Raw genomic sequence first — 20,221 nt, forward strand, 5'->3', positions numbered from 1 at the left:
CTTATTCCCTGTTACCCTAATTCTGATTTATATCTTATCTTTTAACTTTATATCATTGATTAGATTTTCTAAAGAAATACAATCTTTTCATAGTAAGGAAAGAACGCTCAGTCCAAATCTAAATAGAAACTCAGGTTCCTCTTAAGTGATAAAATTTCAGCAGTTTCATTTTGGATTACAAATGAACCAAAATGATGAATATTTTACCTCCTGGGATTCTCCTCTAAAAATTTATTTAATAATAAACAAAATCAGTTCTAACAGAATTTTTTATTGTGGTAAAAAACACATAAAATTTACCATCTTAATCATTTTTAAGTGTACAGTTCAGTAGTATTAAGTACATTCACTTTGCTGTGAAACAGATCTCCAGAACTTTTTCATCTGGAAAAGCTGAAATCCTATACCCATTAAAAAATAAATGTTCAATGGGTTCAAATATGGCTTCCATAAATACCAAAATGGATGACCTTAAGTTTCTAACTGCTTTTGCTTTAGGTCTTTGTCTATAAAATAGAGTATAACACCTCCCTCATTGAGACTGCAAGATGGTGAATGAAGTCATTAGTTAACATCCTATGTTCCGTAACTCATTCAAATATGTTAGTTTATTAAGAAATTATACAGTAACCCTTCATGTTTTTTAGAAGACCACAGATTTAAAGAAAAATGACTAATATTTTCATAGAGAATTAGTGCCCTCAAGAAATAATCACAAAGCAGTCCCTGTGATTCCCAAGCCAAATGAATCTTTGGCAATATCCTATGGAAAAGTATCTTTACTTATGCCAAATAAGGGAGAAAGATTTCCTGGCTGCTTTAATACGCTTCAAGGCAAAAATTCTTATCCATTTCAAGTGTTCCAGTAACCATTCCAGTAAAAAACTGTAAAAAATAGAAAGTCAATTGCCTTATCCAAACAGCATTCAATTAATATGATTTTTTTTCAATTTCCAGGTTTCAACACATCTATAGAAGAGATCATCGCACAAGTAAGAATGTTTCATTTTCCTTAACAATAGTCCATTTGTTTGTAGATTACTTAGGAGGGATAATACCCCAATCTTTGCTTCTTCTTTATTGGTTATGTGTAACTTGAGAAGGTGATAAGATAAAACCCAAATGGAATTTCCTTATATTATAACATTAACTTAAATGGAGAAATGAAAAGATCTATCTTCATTTCAATTATCATGTCAGGAGAACAAAAATTTTTACTGTTTTAACACTACAGTGCATATCGGAGGATTGAATTTCAATGCCTTAAAATTGGCTTCAAAAGATGTTCTTTGATTTGATGTCTTATGTCAAATCAAAGTTATCTAACATCATTCACTTATGTTAATTAGAAAATTTTAATAGTAATCCTTAAAATGCTATATCAAAAGTAGAAAAACAATCAGAATAAATGTTTATTTCAGAAAGTAAAATATGCAAAAATTAATGGCATATGATATTAAACCATCTGGCTCTTCAATTTTTTTCTTAATTATTTTTTCTCAGTTTCTAAATATGAAAACTATAATTCCCTTTTTTTCAAAGTAAAGTGGCAATCCATGACCCACAATATGCATAAATTCTTCAACATAAACATATATTAAAAATTACTGGTCTTTATGGAACAAATAATAATTTAGTCTGAAATCCAATACATACAATAAATAATAACACCAATGCACTGTGTAAATTTACTCTTAGCATCTGGTAAATAATATTTTTAATGTTTTAAATAAAATAGTTTTGCTTGTACGTGTCCAACTTCCTATCAAAACTCTACCAAGATTAAATGGAATCCATCAAACTTAATTTTATGAACTAAGCTCCGAATCATAATCTACCAGAAGAAATGACAATTTGCTTGTTTTTCCTGTTTTGTTACTTTTTATAAGAACTTCCCTTTTCACAGGTACAATAAATTGCATATGCAAATAAATAAAAGGAAACAAGCAACGTGAATGCTGCTTTTATATGGGGTACAGAGCTGTGCACAGCCTGGTTACTTTGAGTGGTGTGTATAGAAGAAACCCTAACTACAGGTAAAATTGAGTTTTGTGTAGATGCACCTATCACTAAAACAGAGTATCTATCTTACGCCCTTTCTAGTAAACATAAAAAGGACACCCCCCTTTTCTCAGTTATTTTAGTAGCCTGGTGCATTGCTAAGTGTGCATCAGCATAAGTGATTTCCTGCCATTTTAGAGAATTAAGAAAACAGCACATTCAAGAAACATTCAACTTCTGCCTTTAAAAAAGTTAAATGAATAATTCTTTCATTTCCTGAAGGAAAGAGGTCTTAAAAAGAAATTCTAAATTATGAGACTGTTTTTTGTTTGTTTGTTTGTTTGTTTGTTTGTTTGTTTGTTTGTTTGAATGTGTTTAATCAAGAACTTGGTGGAACAAGGATTGAGACAGAATAATTTGTTGATGGACATTGACTTTGTCAGATCTTAATAAATTTTAAGACTCTCTAACTTGGACAATTCCAAAATATTTAACTTTTTAAAACATTCTAACAGACTTGTTAATATTGTAACCTTCTCTGTCAGGCAAAATAAATATGCCCAGAATCCCCCAATAATAGATTCAGGTCTTATTAAGCTCATTTTAATGTCAATCGGCAAGATAAAATACTATCAGTCATCAACAGAAAAAAAAATATGACCAACAATCTCAGGATTCCAAATATGGAAAAATAACTTAGCAGTCAGCCAGAGAAGAGAACCAGTCATACAGTAATAAACAAACATAGTGGGAATAGAGAGGGCTCCCATGACTTCCAAATATCAAAAAAATGAGTCTCCCTTAAGTCACTGCAAATCATGATTGGAAAGATTCTCATCAATACATCAACAGCTGGAGGAAAAGGGTCAGAAACTCCCATGACAGCCACACAGGGGGAAACCCATTTGACTTAAAGCTGAAGTACTCTCCCTGATAAGCTATTTATTTCACATAATGTGAATTTATTATAATCTACCTAAATTGGATTATTTAATATCAAACAGGGCCAAGAATTGTCCTTTACAGTCCTCCAACTTACTGACAGATCATGTGTGTTAGGAAATCTAAGAAATGATTAACCCTAGATTTTGTTGGTTGCTTTTGACTTTCTATATAACTCATCTTGAGCTGACCAAATGTCACAATTAGACAGCAGTTGCCTGTAGCAATATGACTTAGGAAACCAAAAGACCTCCCATAAGCCTGTGATTGTGGCTATTTTTGCTTGAGTAAGGTTCTGAACACTAAATAGTACTTATTTCTTGTAAAATTTCCACACATTTAGAAAAATATGAAACTATTCTCTGCCCTGAGAAAGGAAAGAAAGTCTGAAAAATTTTAAAACATCATCAGTATCGCAATTAGCTGAAAAAAATATCAACTTTTAACTACAGAGACCATCAGATATGTGCACATTGTATCATAAATACCTATTCATTTAAAGTAAATGGACAAAAGGATGACTTTTTTTATTAGAATAAAGAGTTAAGACCCTTTATTTTATTTGGGCTAAAGCTACTTAAATGAATTGGTAGGTGATAAGGAAAAGTAGCACTAACCCGTACCGATTTCTTTGCCTTTTATAATTTCTTAAATACATACATTTAAAAAGGTCATTGTTTACTGATTTGTTGTTATTACTTCCATATTAATAATAACTAAGAAAAATGTGATAAAATAGACAATGTAACAAAGTATCCCTAAGTGATCTTTAATACTTTAAAGGGCTGGTACACCCAAAATAATGTCTTTCTCATCTTGGTTTTTGTTTGCAGTTTGACACAAATACCTCCCTCCCTCAACTTCATTCTAAATGACAGCAGGTTACTATAAAACATACACAATTCTTCTACATTCCAAAGTTCCTGGCCTTGCCAAGGAGACAAGCAAAATCGATAATGAAAAATATATCCATAAGTATAAACAAATTCTCAGTACACACCATAGAGACAACCAGCCAGCAAAGGAAAATGGACTTAAAAAGCCTCATGAAATTTGTTAAGTAGAAGGATTTTTCTACATTTAAGAAGTATTCATAAGGAAAACATTTAAAGAAGGTGTGATACACTCTTAAGCCAGTACCATCACTGCCAATCAATAACTAGTTATTTTACAATTGATATCAAGACATTGCCCTTATTGGAAGATTTTTCAAATAAATGCCACTTTATTCAAGTTGCCAAAGGAAAAATCAAACTGACCTGCATATGTTCCTCATTGTTCATTTTAAATAAATATAAGCATTCTAAATTACTGATCAAATGAAAGTACTTAAAAATTTTTGCTCAGTACAGCAATGGTTGTAAATTTTAGTTAAGTCATCTTATGCTAGATGTTGTAAATTATATTAAATATATACTGACAAAACAACTTATTGTGTCTTTTATAACTACATAACAACAAAAAAAGAAAAGTACCAACCTTAATCCTGTCAGTCACATTTCAAAGCTCTAATAAAATAGTCAGGAGGTTTATGTAAAGGGCAAATATGCTATAAATGATCTTACATAGGGCTCATTCTAACTTATACTTTAAAATGCTTTAATTCAAATAGACATTTTAACAAATAACAGCAAGGAATTAGTGCTTTATGAATGAGAATTTACACATATTATGTAAACTTCCCTATTGACAGGGCAAAAATTTTATCCTAAAATATTAAATAGATCAATAATAAACCATACGTATATCATTTTTTATGTGTTTGCTTTCCTCTGAGTTTAATTTATGCTGTTACAAATAATTATTTATCAATCCATTTGTGCTTTATTACATCTGCATAAAATAGAATTGACATTTTTTAACACCTCACATGACTTGTTTCCTGTTTTCAAGATGGCAGAATGTAAACTCTGATCAAGTCACTTTCCTGATTAAAAAACTTGATAGTGAACCCTAACAAGTCTCAAGATGAATTCAGAATTCTTAGCCTGGCTTTTAGAAACTATCCTTTGCTTATCTCTGTAGCCTCTACCATCTTCCAAAATCACCACCTCCCCTCACCCCCCTCCACCCCCCACCCCCCCACACAACTAAAGCATTACTGAAACTTTCTGTTTCTACAAAGGATGATAATCTCTCCCACTTGTCCACTCCTCCCAAGCACAGCCTGTTCCCTAGGCCAAAAGCCCTGTGTACTTCTCTAGAAGGGCTTATCTTGCTTGTTGCTGTGTCCCCATTGCCTTAAACAGTGTGTGGCACAGAGCGGAACCTTGAAGAAGTATTCTGAGTGAATTCAGCCAATGATTTTTAAAGACTTTGTTTTTTAACTTTCGGTTTTGAAGGCGGGATTTATTGGAAACTTGGAAAATAATAACTGCTCACAAGTGTTATCTTTTGTTGCCTTTCCCCCTATTTAAAAGGGTGCTTTTTAGCCAAGTGGCTTTGATGTTTTTCTTAGTAAATAATACCAAAAATTTTACATGCAGGTATGGATATAGAAACAAAATCAAGAATGTCATATGATTTTTTCTATTGTTTTCACTTTGCTTATCAGTATTTATAGTTTTTTACTTTGAATATTTATTACTTAAATAGTAAAAAGTATTTTAAAGAGTACTATTGTATACTATAAAAAGAAGTTTTATGCAAGTATTTTCATTTGTCCCTTCTATTATACCAATTTAAAAGGTAGAAAGGGAATTTAGAGATATTCTATAGCGAGGAGTAAGAGTATGCTAACCAGGAGAGATTTTTAAAAAAATACTTTCCATTAACTTTTGCTTTAAAGTCTAACAGCCTACTGATTGGTAGCCACAGCAGACAGCTGTTAAGTTTAACTATTCCAGTCATTTCCCAGTCATCACTTGAAAATGTTTCCTTTGTTCTAATCTCCTAAGATTCAAAAAAGTTTTAAAAAATCAGTTGACAAAAGCTAACAATGTAACCCCACCAAAGTATCTCACCCCATCCTAAAGATCATTTTTAAAAATTCACATATTCAGGCACTTCCTAAGCCCATCTACTAAAGCTAAAACCACTTTCACCTACTACCTTCTTTCCATTCCATGTCCCCTAGAGCATTCCAGTATTGCCATCCTTTACTAAAAGAAAAACGTGGCTCAAAGCAATTGACAAAACCTCTTTACAAGATGATAAAACCAAATAGTGTTTCCCAACAATGCCCCGCCCACACACACAAAATTATCCAAGTAACAAAATCTGTATCTTCTTCTAGTCGGTATTCTCTCTCTGCTTTCTAAGTAGAGGCTGTCCATACTTGATATCTCCACTTTCTTACCTCATAGCCAACTCCTTAAAACACTGCTTTTTTAGCATGTATTCACTCTCCTGAAACTTCTCCCTAACATCACAGATGACCTCTTATTATAAGAAGTCCCCTTCTTTGACTCCTGTGATGTGATGCCAATCCCTTACTTCCCTCGTATCTCCCTAGGGTTCCTTGTCAGTCTCAATCTCACATTCTTTTCTTCCATCTATCCCTTAAATATCCCCCAAGGTTCCATCTTTGATATCTTCACACATTTTCCTTGAACATTCCCATGAAGATGACTTCATTCCCATCTCATAGCTTCAAACAATAGACAAACAAAGAAAAATGGGCCATACATAAGGGGTAAAACAAGCAAAACTAATCAACGCTGTTAAAAGTTGGGATGGTAGGCAGGCATAGCATGTGCAGAGCGTGGAGTGTTGGTAGTGTTCTTTTTCTTACTGTGGGTTCTTGGTTGCACTGGTGTGTTCAATTCATCAAGCTACACACTTATGGTAGGTATACTTTTTCTGTATAAATGTCATACTTCAATAAAGGTATTTTTTAAAAGAAAGAATGAGCTAAACCCAAGTTCAGATTCCAGGTCTGATATGTGTCACTTGGCCAAATTATTTATCCTATTAAAGTCTTACTTTCCTCAACATTAAAATGGAGATGACGATACCTACTTCACAGCACTGTAAAGAAATATAGTGTCTGGCACAATGCTTGAAACCCAAGTACTTTATGCCTACCAATGTTATTTCTCTTCCCTTATCCTTTCTCAATTCTGTACCTCCAGCCTAGACACGTTCCCTCCACACCCCGCCTCACAACCACATACCTGACATCCTCCCAAAGCGTTCCTCCATCTCTAGGTCTGAATGGCACCTCAAAGTGAACTCATCATCTTCCTCTTTACACCCATAGCCCATCGACGTCTGTGACTGAAACTTTTAGCCACAATTACTGTCATCTTAAACATCCTAATTTTCGTATTTGGGCCACCAAGTCCTAGGTATTTTACATCCTAAGGCATCCACTGGACTGCCCATAGTGCAGAAAAATGATGTATTACTACAGCGACTTACTTATTACAACAACTTCTTAACACATTTGTCTACCCCTCTACCCCACCTTCCGTATTACTTCCAGAATGATTCTTCTAAACTGCGTCTCAGGTGATGTCATGTTCTGCTTAAAACTGCTTGTCTCCCAGGTCAAGCTGTCACTCAAGGTCATTCTTGAAATAGTTCCTGTTAAACTTGTCAGATTTATCCCCAAAGCCCATCCTGTCATACCAACTTTCTTGCAGATCACCAAATACACCACACTCTTTAAATGCCTCCATGTTTCTGCACATTCCTCTCCCTAGAATACTCTTTACTTGCTATCCTCCCGCCCCCAATTTGTCTAATTGTATTAGTCCTTTCATACATATCCTCTTAGAAATATCTCCTGAGATTATCATCCACCTGGGCTGTATCGGTGTCCTTTTTCAGAACTCCATAGCACTTTCTGCACACCATTACAGTGCTTCTGTGATAGCCACTGGTAGTGACTTCCTGGTGGGCGGAAACTGCTGTGTTATTCACATGTGGCTCAAGAGGGCTCAACAGAGGCTGACATGTGAGACAGCAGAAAGCAGAAGGAATATTATCCCCACCTCATATAATGTATACGAATTCATACTACCATAAAATAGCTCAACAGGTTTTTAAACTAATTTTAAATGTTATTTTGACAAAACCCAACTTTTTAAAATGCTCTATTTTCTCAGGCCATTCTATACAAAGAACTGGAAGACTTGTTTCAAATTTTTTAAAAATTAAAATTTCAGTATTGTCCTGAATATTCCCCATTGGCCCTGCTAGATCTGTTCGCTACCCTTTTTGCCCTGCTGAGACCTGGGAGGCTGATCTGTAGCTATAGAATATGTCATCATGGCTCCCTTGCCCTCTGGCTCCCAGCTGGGTTCTACAGAAAGGAGGAATCAGCTGATGAGAGGACAGGAGAAGAGAGAAAATCCCATCCTAGGTCTCCAGCCTCTGTTTACAGTGAGTTTCCCAGCGGCTGTGGTCCTCTCCATAAAACCACAGCTCCAGAGGGGTGGCCTTGCGGCAACGACCACAGCGCTCAATCAGGTTCCGGTAACTGCCCTCTCCTTTTTCCTTTTGAGACCTAAGGGGGGTAAAGCTTCCCTCGTTGCTAATTCCTGGGTGTTCCTCCAACCCTTGTTGGTTTTAATCCTGCATATACCTTTATTAATCTCTCTTTAATTATCCTTTTAAGTCTCTCTTTAATTATCTGGGGATCTGACTAATATAAACATGGTAACATTTTGTCAACTAGCAGCATTTTTGCCAGTGCTAGTCTAGCTATGAATTCTCTTGTTAACGCTATCCCTGTCCTACAGAAAAGCATCAACAGCCTTTTATGTTTTAGTAAAAACATGCCTATACCCTAATCGTTCTGGTCCTGAATTTAGAAGTCCAACTCACTTGTTAACTGACCCAGTATCAATTTCAATTACAGATGAATTAGTAAGTCATTTCCCAATATAAACTCCTACCTGAAAAATATTCCCAATATACACACATACACATGTGTGTATGTATGTGTAATGTATTATATGGTAAGAAATGTCACTCAAGTTTTTCCATTACAATATTTCTAAATGAAAGAATAACAATATCAGCCTCTCAGTTTAATTCAGGGTTTTAAAAAATGCCTATTTAAACACCTTTAGTAGCATCCTAATAATAGTCATTGCTTAAACGCACTGATATAGGGTAATCATCGCACAATTTTAATCCAATTATAAACAACAAATGGCTGTGGAAATAAATGAAACGAAGGAATTACTTCTATTTTTTCTAATAGTACTACAGAAATGACTATGTAACAGGTTCAATATGGTTGTACTATTGCTTCTGGACCACATGGAACTTTCCAGATGCCTTAGTCTAAAAACAAACAAAAAACCCAATAGGCCATATGTTAGTTGGAAGAGACAATAAGCAGAGGAGACTCATAATTCGAGGAGAAAGTTTTTGTTTTCTAGACATTACATAATCTTTTATTTATTTCTGACTCTAAAATTTACCAAGGAAAGTAATTTATGCCAGATTACTTTGCCTCTAGATACAGAAAGAAGGGAGAAACAGCTCTACCTGAAATGATAACACAAGCTCCTAACTGGCATCTTCCTCTCTGAAAAGCATTGCATCCAAGTTGTTCAATCTCAGATAGCAGCTAAAGAATGTGGAGCTATTTGTGGAGCACTTGTGGTAGCTATAACTCTGCCCACCTTTTTAGCAGCTGTAAATGCTTTCCTTAACCTTTTCCTTTAACCTCTCTCTTCTCTATTGCCTCTCACCCCAACTAAAAATGGCACCATCCAAGCATTCCCCACCCACTCCCCACCCTCACAACTCCCATAATTTTTCTCCCACATTAAGCACTGAAATACACTGAGGCAAAATGGTTAAAATGGGTAGTGCAGTCAAAACCTTGAGTTTGAATCCAGGCTATGCAACTTACTATGTGGTCTTGGACAAGGTATATAACTTGACTGAGACTGGGTTCCCCTGCATGTAAAATGGGGATTATATCTACTTTATGAAGTCACTAGAGGGATTAGGCAAGAAAAAAAAGCCAAACACAAAAAGACAAATATTGTATGATTCCATTTATACAACGTACTTAGAAGAAATTCACTGTGACAAAAAACAGTATAGTGGTTGCCAAGGGCTCGGGGAAAGAAAACAAGGGGAGTTATTATTTAATGGGTACAGAGTTTCAGTTTGGGGAGATGAAAAAGTTCTAGAGATAGGTAGTGATGGTTGTGCAATAATGTGAATGTAATGCCACTGAAGTGTACACCTAAAATGACTAAAATAGTAAGTTTTGTTATATATATTTTACCAATGTACAAACAAAAACAAGAAAAGAATATTGTATCAATAATCCATATCAAGAGAAGTTCCCTTCCATACAGGAAAGAGTCACAAAAGGAAAAAGCCCTTTCTCTTCCCTCCCACTGTCCCTACTTTCTGAATTGAAGCTCACTGGCAAAGGAATAGAGAAGAGTTCATTAATCAAAATTAGCATGAGCCTTCACAAGTTAGAAATCCAAACTACTCCAAATCCCAAACCAATCAACTTATGTAACAAAAGCATAAGGATTTCAAACAAAAAAATCAGATTTTACTTATGATATAGCGCTTTTGGAGTTAAGTGATTGATAGGATTGTGTTTAACGCACACTATGATATTTTTCATTTAATCAAAGTATTGACATAAACTTTTAACTATTATCTAATCTAAGATTCTCTATTGAAGCAAACCCATACCTAAGCCTTCTTAAAATATCATGAATCTCTAATTTTAAAAGAGGCAGCTGTAGTATAATGAAAGAAACACTGACCTTGGAACCAAAAAAATCTAAATATGGTTCAGCTCTCCATATAATATCTGTATTACCCTACCTGGGTGAGTCAATTTCCATTTATACATCTCAAAAGTAAATGGGAATTATCACCTACCTCACAGAATTACTGTTGAGATTTAAATAAAATAAAGCACATTAAAATAACTTGAAACGATATGTCTGATCACTATGTTGTACACCTGAAACTAATATAATATTGTATGTCAACTGTAATTGAAAAATTATTTTTAAAAAACTACAAAGTATAATTCCATTTATATTATTAAATTTGTTAAAACACAAAGAAAAGGAGGTTATTCTATCAAAAATTAATATTAAAAATATATACATATTTCATAGTAGTACAACTAGGTAATCTCATATAGTTCTAAAATTCACAGAAAGACCATTAAAATGCCTATATTATAGCAAACACTTCTTTAGAAATTACACATTAATCCTGGTACCAAATATCGGAAATACTGAGGAGGAAATGAGCTAGATATAGTGATAACCTATTGTGATATATTCATAATAGGTTACATCCTCAATTCATTTATTCCACAAGTATTAATAAGAATTCCAAGCACTGTGCTAATCAGTGGAAATACACGGGAGATGACACTGTGGTTCTTGTCCTCAGGGAGCTTCAGTCTAAGTGGTAGATGAGACATAAAACAGAAGATCACACAAATAATTCATTAGTTTAGGATAGATGTGAAAAAGGAAGAGCAGAAGTTGCTGTGTGAGCACAGAGGAAAGGGGTCTAATCCAATTTGGGAAATTTTATGCCAGTTGTATCATCCTTTGTCAACCCAACAGGCTTTAAGTGTTCAATAAATCTTAGCTATTTCTATCACCAACATTATTATAAAAGCCATATGTTCCACTGTCCTCATTAGGAACAACTGCATCCCTGGGGTTTGGGAAATAAGAGATAGTATCTCCCAAACCTTATTATCTAGGAGAAACCAGATAAACAAGACCCATCACCCAATGCCTCAGTAAAAACCAAAACCAGGCCTCAGAAAACATAGCTTCTCATCCCAAATTTGACTCATATTTTATATATCCTTGAGCAATTATGTTGATGCTGAGAGGTTTCCTCAATGGTGCTTTAAACCTGCCTAAAATGCTCTAACCCCAAATCTTCTCATAACTGATTCTTTCAATGTTACTCAGGTATCTGCTTAAATGTTTCCTTCTCCACGAACCTTCCCTTGACTCCCCACTCTAATGTAGCCTCCCAGTCACTCTCTGTATTGCATCCCCTTACTTCATTACTTTTACAGCACTTATGACTACCTGAAATTGCCTACTACATTTATTTACTTGTTTATTATTGCATGTTTCTCCTTTCAACTTGAAAGTAAGTTGCATGAAAGCAGGGACCCATTTTACCCTCTGCATATCCTCAAGGTACATCTTCCTTGCCAGCTAATCCCCAGTTTTATTCAGGTAGTTCAGGTGCAAGGGAGCAATGTTTCCCCGCCCAGAGGATGAAGGATGACTGATTTAAACCAATTATGGGAATCCCATTACCTCTGCAGGTAATTGGTTTAGGGAAGGGAATTTGACAGTTGTCTTCAATAAGGCGTAAGAAGATATCTGCTAAGCAACTTCAAGAAAAGCTTTTCCTCCCTGCTTCAGAGATGTGAAGAAGGAGAAACCTTGCCCTTCTCCCTGCCTTTACACTTGGTTGTATGAGGAAGGGACGCTGGGACTCTAGTGCATTCCTGAGGGGGAAACCATGAGGATGGCAGAGCAACTGATCCTGAACCCTGATCTTCTTGATTCATTGCATCAACTCTGAAACTACCTCTTCCAGACACCTTGTTATATGAGCGTTAGTTTTAAATCCTGATCAGTTAAGCCATTTTCTATCTCCTGTTTTGATAACCGCAGCCAAAAGCACAATAAACTCTTAAGCTTCTGTTTCTTCTGTAACATTAACAGAAAACAGTACCTACAAGTCAGGTGGATTTTTGAGAGGGTTAAATGAGACAATGCAAGTAAAGTCCAAACATAAACAAAATACTCAAAGGATAACATTGCTGTTATTGTCATGATTAAATAATAACCTTCTATGACAACATTCCACAAGCTCTTTACGTAGTAGTTAGGATTTTGGGATTTTTTACAGAAAATATTCATTTTAATCTGTTTAAATAAAATCATTTTTAATAATTTATTTACCAAACTTTCTTCTGTCAGTAGCTCTTGGTGCTTTCTTAAGTTTGAAGCAGGTAAATAAAAGGAGAATCAGATCAAATATCAGACCACTAATGAAAAATAATCATATTAATTTCAGGGGAGAGTCTGTTTTTAATACAAACTCCTCCCTTAACTTACATGGACAGAGATACATATAAATTTTCATCTACTACTCTCACCTTCACAAATATTTCATCACTATTTTAATATGGCTTAGATTATATTAATCAAAAATTAAACTATACTAGTAATTAAAACTATATTAATATCTACAATTACCAAAAAAGTATTTAAAAATAGAAAAAAAGAACGAAGTGTTATACTTCAGTTTCCACAATTTTGGGGGCCAAACTGTTTGTTTGATATGCCATGATGCAAAGTTAATACAGAAGATCAAAAGTAGGAGACCTCCAGGCCATTGGTTCAAGCTTACTACAGCTGAATTGTGATTTAAAATGTTATGATAGTTTATTACTGTCAGAAAGCTGTTTAGGATCCTACATGAAATAAAATCATCTAAATTCTTAAAGTAAAATATGAAGGTAGTTCTGTCATTATTTAAGAAGTGCCACCAACTGAAGTTTCTCTTTTAAAGATAAATGAGGAACAAATATTTTCCTTACTCATAAGTTTAAGGCATCGAGGAACAAATACTAAATCCTCCATTGCACTGAAACTATCCAGGCTCTTCCAAGTCCAGATAAGTTTTGGTCCTGTCAATATGACAAAACATAATTAGCTCCACTATTCAAAAATCTTTCACTTTTAACCTACTTTGACAAAAATTACCAGTTATCCACTATGACCAGCCATAAACTTAGGCAGCTATAGGACTATGAAAAGTTACCTGGAATAACTGTTCTTCCCTGGGTGGACAACTGTCCATCTGTTTTCCAATGTCCTCACACAATAAATAAGATACAGCTTGGGCATGGTAAGAATAGCCTCTACTATTTCTCCAACATTACTGAAAATGAGTAGGATACAAATCTTGGTGGGCCACCCTTCAGATCACTTTTTGTAGAATACATGGGGTTTTGATATAATAGCCAAATAACTCTCACAGTCCTAGTAATGTTGTTATATATAACATTACATGACTAGATGTCATATATATATATATATATATATATATATATATATATATATATACACACACAAAATCTGATAAGTAAGGTTTAAAATCTAAAGAGAACCACTTACTTTTTACTCCAAACTCTTCAGGTATTAACAAATATATCTTGTTTAATTGCTCCAATGCTACTTTAAGTCCTTCCGTGGGGAATTAATAAGTTATTAATAAAAGTAATATTCTAGCCTATGTTTACAAAGACTCACATATTACTTGCCAATAATATGTCAATAGCATGCAAGTATTTTATATCATTCCCATACCAATGTCAAAGCAATAACGTACACACAATAGTAGAGAACATTTCCATGTACTCCAAAACAAAATTATAATTATCTTCAATACCTATTTTTAAATTACATTGTCCCAGCAGCAGTATCATACCTTTTAAATCTAATACATTAATCCTCAGTGTTATATACCAACATTTATGTCACAGTTGTAATCTCTAGGAAAGAAAGAAGATTCTAAATTCTTGCCCCAATTTTACTTCCAACTCTAAACTATTGGTGTGACATGTTAATAAACTGCCACCTATATATTTGAATCCCCACCCCACAGTGTATATTTTAATTTTAAAACCGAATTGTTTTCTAGTAGTATTTGAAGATGGAAGACACATTTGATCCTGTACCACACAGCAACTAAAATTTAGTGATTTTTTTTTCCACCTGGAATTGGTTTTATATGGCAAACTGGCTCTAAAGTGTGGGAATAATTCTTTCATTTCTTTTCTTTCACAGCTCTGAAAAAATGCATTACCATATTAATATTTTTTGTAAGAGTCAAGATAAATCTCTGGATAAAAAAATGCTAAAATTTAACTCTCAACATTTTTTACGTTTTCTTTTCTTTAGTTTTAGTTTTTGAATACTTCTAAAATAATGGAAAAGAACAATCAAAAGAAAAATTCTCACAGGCAAGATGACATATTAGATACAAGTTCTTTATCATTTTGGAGGAAACATCCTGGGGATTGGGAAGGGGAGAGTCAATTTAACATCTTACAGAAAATTTCATTCCCATAATGGTGTTCCTTCATTAGTTTTAGAAATCTTGAATTGCGTTAACTGCTCGTCAATCAAGTTTCTAAAGAGATCTGTATTACTTCATTTGTCTTAATTTTATTTCCTTCAGAAAGAAAGACAAGAGGGAGGGTTTAACATTTTTTTAGGGTGGGTGACTAGTAAAAAAAACAGGAGGATAAGGTGATGCTGGCAGATGCTAAATCTAATAAACATAGAGTGGTATTTAAATGTTCATTTCTGTGACCACGTAAAAATGGGCATATCTATGATATTTGTTTCTTGGTATATTTAACTGAAAGATTCATAATTTAAAAACCAAAGTTACTTTTCAAAGCCCCAGGTTAGATGCAGTTTGGTTTCTGTAGTTTATTTAATATAATGTCACTGTCTGGTATGTGTATCATATGTTCAACTTTGCTTTATAGTAGATTCATATTTCTGTGCTATTACATACTTTTAGAGGATCAAATTAGCTTAATAAAAAAAGTAATCAATCATCACTACTCATCAATTTGTAGGTGGCAGTTATCTCTCTGTAGCAGTATGGCTTAAAGTTCAGCAACATTTTATACAGGAATTGTTCATAACTACTACAATATCTAATTTTAAAATTTAAGTGATCAAACAAAATTCCTAGAAAAAAAATCTGAATAAACAAAAATTCTCCATTATTTAAGCTTTAAATGTTCACTCCTAAAATTTCTGTCTTCCCCATACCACGCACATATTTGCAGTCTATCAAAATGGAGGGTATAAGTACCAGGGTTCACCAATAGTTAAGATTACATATCTGATCAAATCTTTCAAGTCTCTTACATCTGATTATGCAATGCTGTTCCCTAAATCTGTGGCTTCCCACTCTTAGCTGAGGAAGGCTATCTGGTATATTGAAAAATGTATCTTTTAGTTTCAGCCACAGGTTCTCAAGTTAGAGAAACCTGTGTTAGAAACCCAGTTAGCAGTGATTCCCTGGGCAAGTTACTTTTCTTATTTCTTTAATGGAGAAAGAAAATCACTATCTTGCAGAATTGTTGGGAGAATTAGAGAAATTATGCATAAAGCACTGAACACAGTAACTGGCACATAGAATGACAAATAATAATTGCTGTGTTGCTATGACTGGCTATTTTTGAAATACAACTATGCTACAGAACGTGGAACTCAAACTTCCAAAGTCCTTATTTTAGAGGTCACAGAAAAAGATTTTTTTCACATTGAAAAAAAATTCCTTTGAATCTAACAACTTCATTTATTCAAATAGTTATTTGGTGCTTTCAACATACTAAGGCACTACCTTGAATGTCAAGGATATCACAGAGAAGAAATTAGAAGTATCATTCCTTGCCCTCAAGAAACTTACATTTAAGAGGAGGCTAGACATTAAACAACCAATTACATAATTACTTAATTAAATTGTGGTCTGTGCTACAAAGAAAGCCTCCCAAACGAAGAAATGACCTAACAGAATCAGAATTAAATTTCTACACAAACATCCCACCTCCCTCCAAGGATTTTCAGTCATTCCCTCTATAATTAAACCTAATCCATACCTTTGTATAGACTTGATCTGTCTGGTCTTTAAAACAATAAAATAAGTAATCAACCTGACTGACCATTTTTTAAATTTTTATTTTTAAATTATAGTTGACATACATTAGTTTCAGGTGTACAAGATAGTGATTAGTCATTTATATACCTTACGCAGTGATCCCTCAATGAGTCTAGTAACCATCTGTCACCATACACAGTTATGATATTATTGACTATGTTGCCTATGCCATTTTTATGTTCAGAACTGTATACTAAAATTATAGAAACTGTAAAACCAACAAATTAATTTCAAGTATTCCAATGGTGACTTCTTAGGAGAAAGCAAAGATATAATATAGGTAAAGCAGTTGTCAGTTACCCCACTATAAACGCATGTTAGAAAATGTATGTCTTGATAGATTATAAAACCATTATTTTTATTTTATGTGCATGCCATTAATGACTCATTTTTCAGAATGTTTTTATTAAAAATATTTACATATTACTGAAAGACAAATTATTTCTGTGATTTTTAAGACAATTCCAATTTGCTTACTAAAAGAGAATTCTTCTTTGCTCAGTTACCTTTTTAATCTACCACCATAAAAGATTTTTTGTCTAAATCTGGTGACATCCATTTTAAAGACAACCTCAAGATTCCTGTGTTCAGAAGTTAGTACACTGTTGTAGAACAGTGCCATTAAGTCCCAAGAAAACATAAAGGGAAAAAGTGAGTGATCAGATCAACTCTCCCACCAAAATGAAACTAAGTTTATTCTATAAAACAGAATATACCTCAATGATTGCCTTAGATTAAAAAAACATTCACCTAGAAATGAATGCAACAACAATTAACCCAGAACAGTCACTGTCAATTCTCCAAAAGTAGCCTCTTCACCTATATTTAGTTCATAAGGCAAGCCAGTCCAGGATGCCTGATGCCAATTATAATGAATGGAAGAAATATATTTAAATCAAATAGCACCATCTAGCAGAACTCTCACCACTTTGCTTACAAGAGTAGATGTTATTCGGTGTTCAGTTTGGTAGATCTGACAGCAAAAGTGGCAATTATTTGTTTTCATGACAGAATCACAGAATTAGAATTAGAAAGGACCACAGACATGCCAGGTCTAACTTCCTCGTTAATTATCTCAGATACTAAAAAAAAAATTTTTACTAAGGTATCAGGGTATAGATTAGATTCAGCCATTCCAGGGAGTTCAACTAAAATTTAGAATTACTTTCTCAAATTCAATCACATCCCCCTCCCCCAAATAAATAAGATTATGCCTCAATACATTTCAATTCCTTCACTCCCAGGAACATGAAATCCAAATGATCTGTAATCATTAAAACACCCTCCTCTAAATGTTTTTATTTTATCAGCTATGTTACAACCAAATGATTAACGCACACAAATTAAATTGTTAGTTCAAACCTTCAATTCCAATAACTGCTGTTTCTTAACCAGTCTATGATGCTAAGTCTTTCATATATTTCCTGTCACAGCAAAAAGATCCTAAATGTAGCTCCTCAGAAAATACGGGGAGGGGAAAAAAAAAACACCAAAACCCCAGTATCTCTCCGTTAATTTTTTGTTGTTGTTTTGCTACATCAAGGCCTGCCACCCCTAAATCCTATGGGGATTGTGTTGCTGCCAACCCAAAGATTAGGAAATGCTCCCATCCCTAGGGCACAAGAAACTTTCAGACGAAGACTAACTGCCTATAAAGCAAAGAGGGAAAGTCGCGAATTCGGTTTCTATTTATGCAGCTATTTCCGTGCGCAAGGTAACCAAAGTAGCTTTTGGGAGATGCTCTCAGGCTCTCCCCCAGTATGAAACCCCTCGGAAAGAGAGAGCGTGGTCAGTGACAAGGATAAGCCTCACCCTGGGGTGGAGGTGGTTACTGGGAAGCACTGATCTGCTGCACCGAAGCGAGGGGTTCTTCCTCAGTGATCACAGTCACTATTCACTCTCATTTTTAGTAACAACCAAATCACCGTTACAAGTACACAAGAATAGCAGCAAACAACCCTGCTTCACGCAGGCAGTGTGCCGTGACGGTGGCATCCCGAGCCCGGAGGGGCTCTTTTCTTGCCAGCCTCCCCTGGGCTCCCACCGAAGTTAACACCTGTATCTCCCCTTCACCCCGATCCAACAACTCCTTCCCACCTCTACGCTTCTCCCCTTTCCGCAAATCCCTCTTCGGACTGCTGCCCACTGCCCACCACACACAACCCTCCTCGCGCCGGCCTCTGCAGCTCACACGACTACCCCCCTCCGCGCGCCCCACGACCACCGCCCGGCCCGCAGCCCAGGCAGCCGCGGCCCCCAGGTATTTGGGAAGCAGCAAGTCTCCCAAAAAAGTTCTCCAGCCGCCGCCGCCGCCGCCGCCGAGTTGGTTCGGCTGCGAGAGGCAGAAACGCCAGCCTGCTCCAGCGGATCCCTCTCCTCGCCAGCACACTTTCCCTCCCCGGGAACTCGGTCCTTCTCAGACTCCCAAACTTCAACGGCTCCGCGGGCGCCCACCGCCCCTGCCCCAGCTCCGGGGAGGGGGGGGCGCGGGGGACTGAGAGCGCGGCGTCCCTCCGCGGGCCCAGGAGAGCCCCCACGCCCACCCGGTCCACGCCCGCACACGCCCTCCGCGCCCCGGCGCGCGTCTCCGCGCCCCGCGGGGCCCCGCTCGGTTGCTCCGCGCCGGGCTTCCGTCCGCCGCGCTCCCCGCACCGCCGCCCTCGCCTTGCCCGGCACTCCCCGCCCCGATCCCCAGCGCCTGAGCCCCTGCCGTGGCGCCCCTCGTGCGGACCGCCCCGACCCCGGCCGGCGCCTCCAAACACCCGCGTTCCCACCGCGCTCCCTCCTCCACGCAGCTGCCCCCTCCCGCCCTCCCCGCGACCCCCGGTGGCTCTCCGGGCCCCCGCAGCCCCGGACCCCAGCTCTAAAGTTACTTTATAAGGAGGTGAACCCGCGGGTTATTTCCCTCAATCACCCAAACAAGTTTCCATCCTCTCCACCAGCACCGCCGCCGCCCCCCAGCACACTCGCTCCCGCCCGCCCGCAGACCCCACGGCCGCCCGCCCCGCGCGAGCTCCTCCTGGGAGTCAGCCGCTCCCCGCACCGCGAGCCCCCAGCTCGCGTACCCCTCCCCCTGCCAGCCCACCCCCGGCTCTCCCCCGGCGGAGAGTGTCTGTGTATCTGTGTGTCTCCGAGAGAGTGTGCGAGTGCGTGCGTGTGTGTGCGCGCGTGTGCAGGAGGAGGTGGCTGAGAAGCGGAGACACTTACTTCTCCCGGGCCTGGCTGTCGGACGGGACGGCGCTGCTGTTACTCTTGCCTTTGCCGTACATGCTTGTGCCGAGAGCAGCTCCCACTGTCACGCACCTGTCAACCCATCACAGCCTCCCCGGGAACAGCCCCGTCCCCATGGCGACCCACGCAGCCACCCCCACTATTGGCCACCCCACGCCAAAGCTCCGCCCTTTTTGCCCAGGCAACGAGCGAGACTGACAGGCCTCCCCCTCCCTCCGGCCCTTCCGAAGCGCGCGGCGGCAGCTACAGCCTAAGCGGCAGTCTCCTCCCTCCTTCCCTCCCTCCCGGGTTCCCTCCCTCCTTCCCTCTCCGCTCTCCTCCCTCCTCCCGCTCTCCTTCCCCCTCCCCCCTCCGAACCCCG

General features: G+C 37.2%; 1 protein-coding gene across 1 annotated transcript in view; it reads right to left on the reverse strand.

The window, feature by feature from the left end:
• The window catches only part of SSBP2 (single stranded DNA binding protein 2), a 280,570-nt gene extending 260,578 nt beyond the window's left edge, over positions 1 to 19,992 (reverse strand). Inside the window, exon 1 of the mRNA XM_019652585.1 lies at positions 19,837 to 19,992. Coding sequence (XP_019508130.1) covers positions 19,837 to 19,898 — 62 coding nt within the window. The 5' untranslated portion in view covers positions 19,899 to 19,992. The remainder of the gene's footprint in view (positions 1 to 19,836) is intronic.
• Positions 19,993 to 20,221: the final 229 nt, after the last annotated feature.

The sequence above is a fragment of the Hipposideros armiger genome, unplaced genomic scaffold (assembly GCF_001890085.2).
Source record: "Hipposideros armiger isolate ML-2016 unplaced genomic scaffold, ASM189008v1 scaffold_182, whole genome shotgun sequence".
Taxonomy (NCBI): domain Eukaryota; kingdom Metazoa; phylum Chordata; class Mammalia; order Chiroptera; family Hipposideridae; genus Hipposideros; species Hipposideros armiger.